At 40.8% G+C, this 4503-nt stretch overlaps 1 protein-coding gene across 1 annotated transcript in view; it reads right to left on the bottom strand.

Moving 5' to 3' along the window:
- MROH8 (maestro heat-like repeat family member 8) overlaps window positions 1–4054 on the bottom strand; it is a 34594-nt gene extending 30540 nt beyond the window's left edge. The window contains exons 1-3 of the mRNA XM_012658938.1: window positions 4028–4054; window positions 2722–2817; window positions 1417–1521 (exon numbers count right to left, since the gene is read on the bottom strand). Coding sequence (XP_012514392.1) covers window positions 1417–1521; window positions 2722–2817; window positions 4028–4054 — 228 coding nt within the window. The remainder of the gene's footprint in view (window positions 1–1416; window positions 1522–2721; window positions 2818–4027) is intronic.
- Window positions 4055–4503: the final 449 nt, after the last annotated feature.

The raw sequence follows: 4503 nt of genomic DNA, 5'->3' as shown, positions 1-4503 counted from the left end.
CTTTTATGATAAGAATGCTTAACAAAATAGGCATAGATGGGACTTACCTAAAAATGAATGATACAAGCCATATATGACAAACCCACAGCCAACATCATACTGAATGGGGAAAAATTGAAAGCATTCCCACTTAGAACTGGAACCAGGCAAGGTTACCCACTATCTCCACTTCTATTCAACATAGTGCTGGAAGTCCTTGCTACAGCAATGAGACAAGAGAGAGGAATTAAGGGGGTCCAAATGGGGGCAGAAGAGATCAAACTCTCACTCTTTGCTGATGATACGATATTATATCTAGAAAACCCCAAGGATTCAACCAAGAGACTCCTGGAATTGATAAATGAATTCAGTAAAGTCTCAGGATACAAAATCAATACACACAAACCAGAGGCATTCATATACGCCAATAACAGTCAAACTGAGAACCAAATCAAAGACTCAATACCCTTCACAATAGCAACAAAGAAAATAAAGTACCTAGTAATATATTTAACTAAGGAGATAAAAGACCTCTACAGGGAGAACTATGAAACACTGAGGAAGGAAATAACAGAGGAAATAAACAGGTGGAAAACCATACCATGCTTGTGGGTCGGCAGAATCAACATTGTTAAAACGTGTATACTACCCAAAGTGATCTACAGATTCAATGCAATCCCTATTAAAATACCAACATCATATTTTACAGATATAGAAAAAATAATTTTATGCTTCATATGGAACCAGAGAAGACCCTGTATAGCAAAAGCAATCCTAGGCAATAAAAACTAAATGGGAGGTATCAATCTACCAGACTTCAAACTATACTACAAGGCTATAGTAATGAAAACAGCTTGGTACTGGCACAAGAACAGGGACATTGACCAGTGGAGGAGGGAATGGGTATATACAAACATAATGAGTGCGATGTGCACCATCTGGGGGATGGACATGCTTGAAGCTCTGACTGGGAGGGGGGAGGCAAGGGAAATGTAACCTAAACATTTGTACCCCCATAATATGCAGAAATAGAAAAAAATTTAAAATAAATAAATAAATGTAAAAAAAAAATTTGCTTGCTGGATTCTATTTCTTCAAACACAACACTGTACCAAGACCAGGCCACTGTGGGCCCTCAGGTATTTTCAGATTATATTTATTTATTCATGCATTCATTCAAAAATATTAACTATATTATTATGTCCCAGCTGTTGTGCTAGGCAATGGGGATGCAAAGATTAATCGACACAGTACCTGGCCTCGAGCTGCTCATATTTCAGGACAGGGCAGATACGTAAATAATGCTAAGTGCTATGATATTACATGAGCACCGAGGGGACACATAACCCTGTTTGGGAAGTCATGAACAACAGGGGAAACAGGCAGTGGTAGGAAGGCTTTGGATCCTTTCTCCTCTGCAACCAAAGGGCTGCTCACCTTCAAGCTGAGATGTCTGGACAAGCACTTCAGAACTTCAGCCATGCTGGCTGTGGCCATTTCCCGCTCATGGTCTTTGACTGACTGTAACCAGGGGTCCATGTGCTGTGAGAAATAAAGGGAGGCTAAAGGGTTTATCAGGAAGATTTGGGACCTTTACTGTGTTTGGGAGAAAATGTGAAGAAAGAAGTTACATATTACTACTATGTCTGAAGATATTTTTCTAAATGATGAATCAGCTTGAGTGAGAAACGAAAGTGCCTGGACGACAAGCAAGGCATAAAGACCTGGGTGGTCGTGTGGTCTGGCTGCTATAGGAGCTTATTTTCTAGATTTATTTTCCCTTCATCCCAATTTGTTCATTAATTATTCCATTTTTCTATATGTTTTTAACCCTCTCAAATCTGCTTTGGAAAGAAATAAAGTTAATAACATACTATCAAAGACCTCTGAGGATAGAGAAATTGCAGCAACTTGAACAGTCAGGGAGGAATGAATGGAGAAGATAATATCCATGAGTAGTTGCTCATGAAGAAGGAGGCATTTCAGGTAGAAGAAATGGATTGAATTAAGCTGCCTTCAAAGTACAACTGGATAAAGGGGAGAAACCCAGTCTGGCTGGTATGTTAATGTACAAATACAAGAGGAATGAGAAATCATGTTAAGGTCAGTTATGACAAGAATAATGCTGATCTATACTTAGGTACAAATGATTAATAATAGCTTGAAGGCTTATCCCTTTCCAGGATATCTGCATCTTTAAAAAGGGCAAGAGATCAGGATGCTTGAACTGCAGAGAATGCACTCCAATGAATAAATCCCTAATGACGGAACAGCATATACTGGAACAGGTACAGGTAGGGGCAGGTGGTCATTATTACCTTTGAGTCCCACCTGGTAGGAGGCTGCTTATTTACCAACTGATGGTGCTGACTCTGTTCCCTCGTCAATGATTAAAACCCTTCTATGCTAGTAAGGAATAATAATTTAAGGAATAATTATAGCAACCATTTAAACCATTTATTGAATGCTATTTATCCAATACTCACAGTAGTTATTATCTCCATTTAAAGGTGAAGAATAAGACGTTGAGAGAGCAAATTCCTTGCAGAATTTATAGCAGAAGGACTTATAACCAATGAATGGCAGAGTCAGAATTTGAGCCCAAATCTCTGACTCAAAGCTAGTAGCTGATACTCTTAAATAACATGTTGCCTTCTACAACTTGAACCTTCCACATTTTCCTCTTCCACTTTCACCAGTTAACAGGAATAGTTTTCCATTTCTCCCTGATATCCTGTTTACCTTCAAAATGGCGTCAAGATTTTCCAGCTGTGGGTCTTTTATCACCAAACTCTGGAGCATCTCAAAGAATGCCTGGAACGTCAGCCTGTAGAGACACTGAGAAGGCACAGGATCAGTGATGCTCCCACCACATGAAGCTCTCCTAGTTTTTGAGGCTCTTATCATTATCTTGAGACTTTACTCAAGGTTGCAGAACCAGTGTAAAAGTTCTCGTGGACAGTTTGCAGCATCAGGTGAAGCAGAATAAATCTTCATTTCAAATGGACACCTTTGCATTACTGGGATCACAGTTAATTGACTCTTACTATTAATTCATCTGGGGAATTACTTAATGGTCATCAAGATACTTTTAGAAGTGACTTGTAACTTTTTCTGACATCTTGAAACAGAGGGGAATAAGTTTTTGGCAATTGCTTTACCAGCCCAGTTTACTAGCCACTGAAGAAGAGATCAGGGCTTTTGTACCTAACCCTTCCCTCAGCTTAAAAGCTTCTCCTCCAGACATACCCACACCCTCTCTCTTCCTTCAACTATCACCCCATTAGGAAGGCTTTGCCTGACCACCCATATGCCTCCCAAACACAGTACTCTTTTTTTTTTTTTTAGAGACAGGGTCTTGCTCTATCGCCCAGGCAGGAATGCAGTGGCGTGATCATAGCTCACAACAACCTCAAACTCCTGGGCTCAAGCAATCCTCTGACCTCAGCCTCTTGAGTAGCTGGGACTACAGGAGCACACCACCACATCTGGCTAATCTTTAAATTTTTTGTAGAGACAGGGTCTCTCTATGTTGCCCAGGCTGGTCTTGACTCCTGGCCTGAAGAGATCCTCCCCGCCTTGGCCTTCCATAGTGCTAGGATTACAGGCGTGAGCCACTGTGCTCAGCCCACAGTACTTTTCATTCTCCTCTTTCCCTGCTTTTCTTCTCGTAACACTTATTACCAGCTGACATATTTCCTTTATCATCAGTTTGTCTCTCTGCACTAGAATGCAAGCTCCATGAGTGAGACTGAACTGCTGTGTTTCTATTGCCTATCAGAATGCTTAGCACATGGTGACCCTTAAATAAATGTCTGTTAAATATATGAATAACTACTCCTACCTTATTTTATAGCTGAAAGGAAGGAATGAAGTAATGAAGGGAAATGAAGGGGAAAAAAGCTATCTTCTAACTTAACCACCTATTTTGTTCACAGACTTGGCTTAAATGGTTTTTGGCTAGTTTTAAAAAATCAAATGCACTCTCTAAAGGCCAAGATCAGCTGACCCTGTGGATGCGCAGTTACTATAGCAAAGCATGAGTTACCTGTGAGTTGTAGGGCCCACTTGGCATGATTTCCTGCAGCTGGGTAAGATTCTTCACAGAGGGCAGAGTGATTATACTTTTGGTGATGACGCTGAACAACTCAGCTCGATCTTCAGAGCCAAACAGCAAATGGACATCTTGGTAACTAAGAAAAGACAGTTTGGTATTGGCAAGCTGGGAAAAGGGTTTGACTTGACATTGATGAGCAGGGATCAAAGTTACAAAAAAGGGAAGGGTAAACTGGCTGGGGTGTCATTCTGATGGAAGAGATAAATGGCTTGTCAGTCTGTTTAGAGAAATCTCACCAAAGGTTGGAGAAGAGTTCCCCCGCCGCCCAAGAAGTGAGCAGAGCAATATTCTTCCAGGCTTTCCTTCAGATCAACCGCGGAGGGAAGCCTGCTACAGTCTAGCATGGTAAGTCACAATTTTACAAAGCATGCTCTGCTGAATGTTAGTTTGGGCAACAGTGGGTTGAA

Source organism: Propithecus coquereli, unplaced genomic scaffold, assembly GCF_000956105.1.
Source record: "Propithecus coquereli isolate 6110/MARCELLA unplaced genomic scaffold, Pcoq_1.0 Scaffold590, whole genome shotgun sequence".
Classification (NCBI taxonomy): Eukaryota; Metazoa; Chordata; class Mammalia; order Primates; family Indriidae; genus Propithecus; species Propithecus coquereli.
This window is presented reverse-complemented; position numbering and strand designations above follow the sequence as displayed.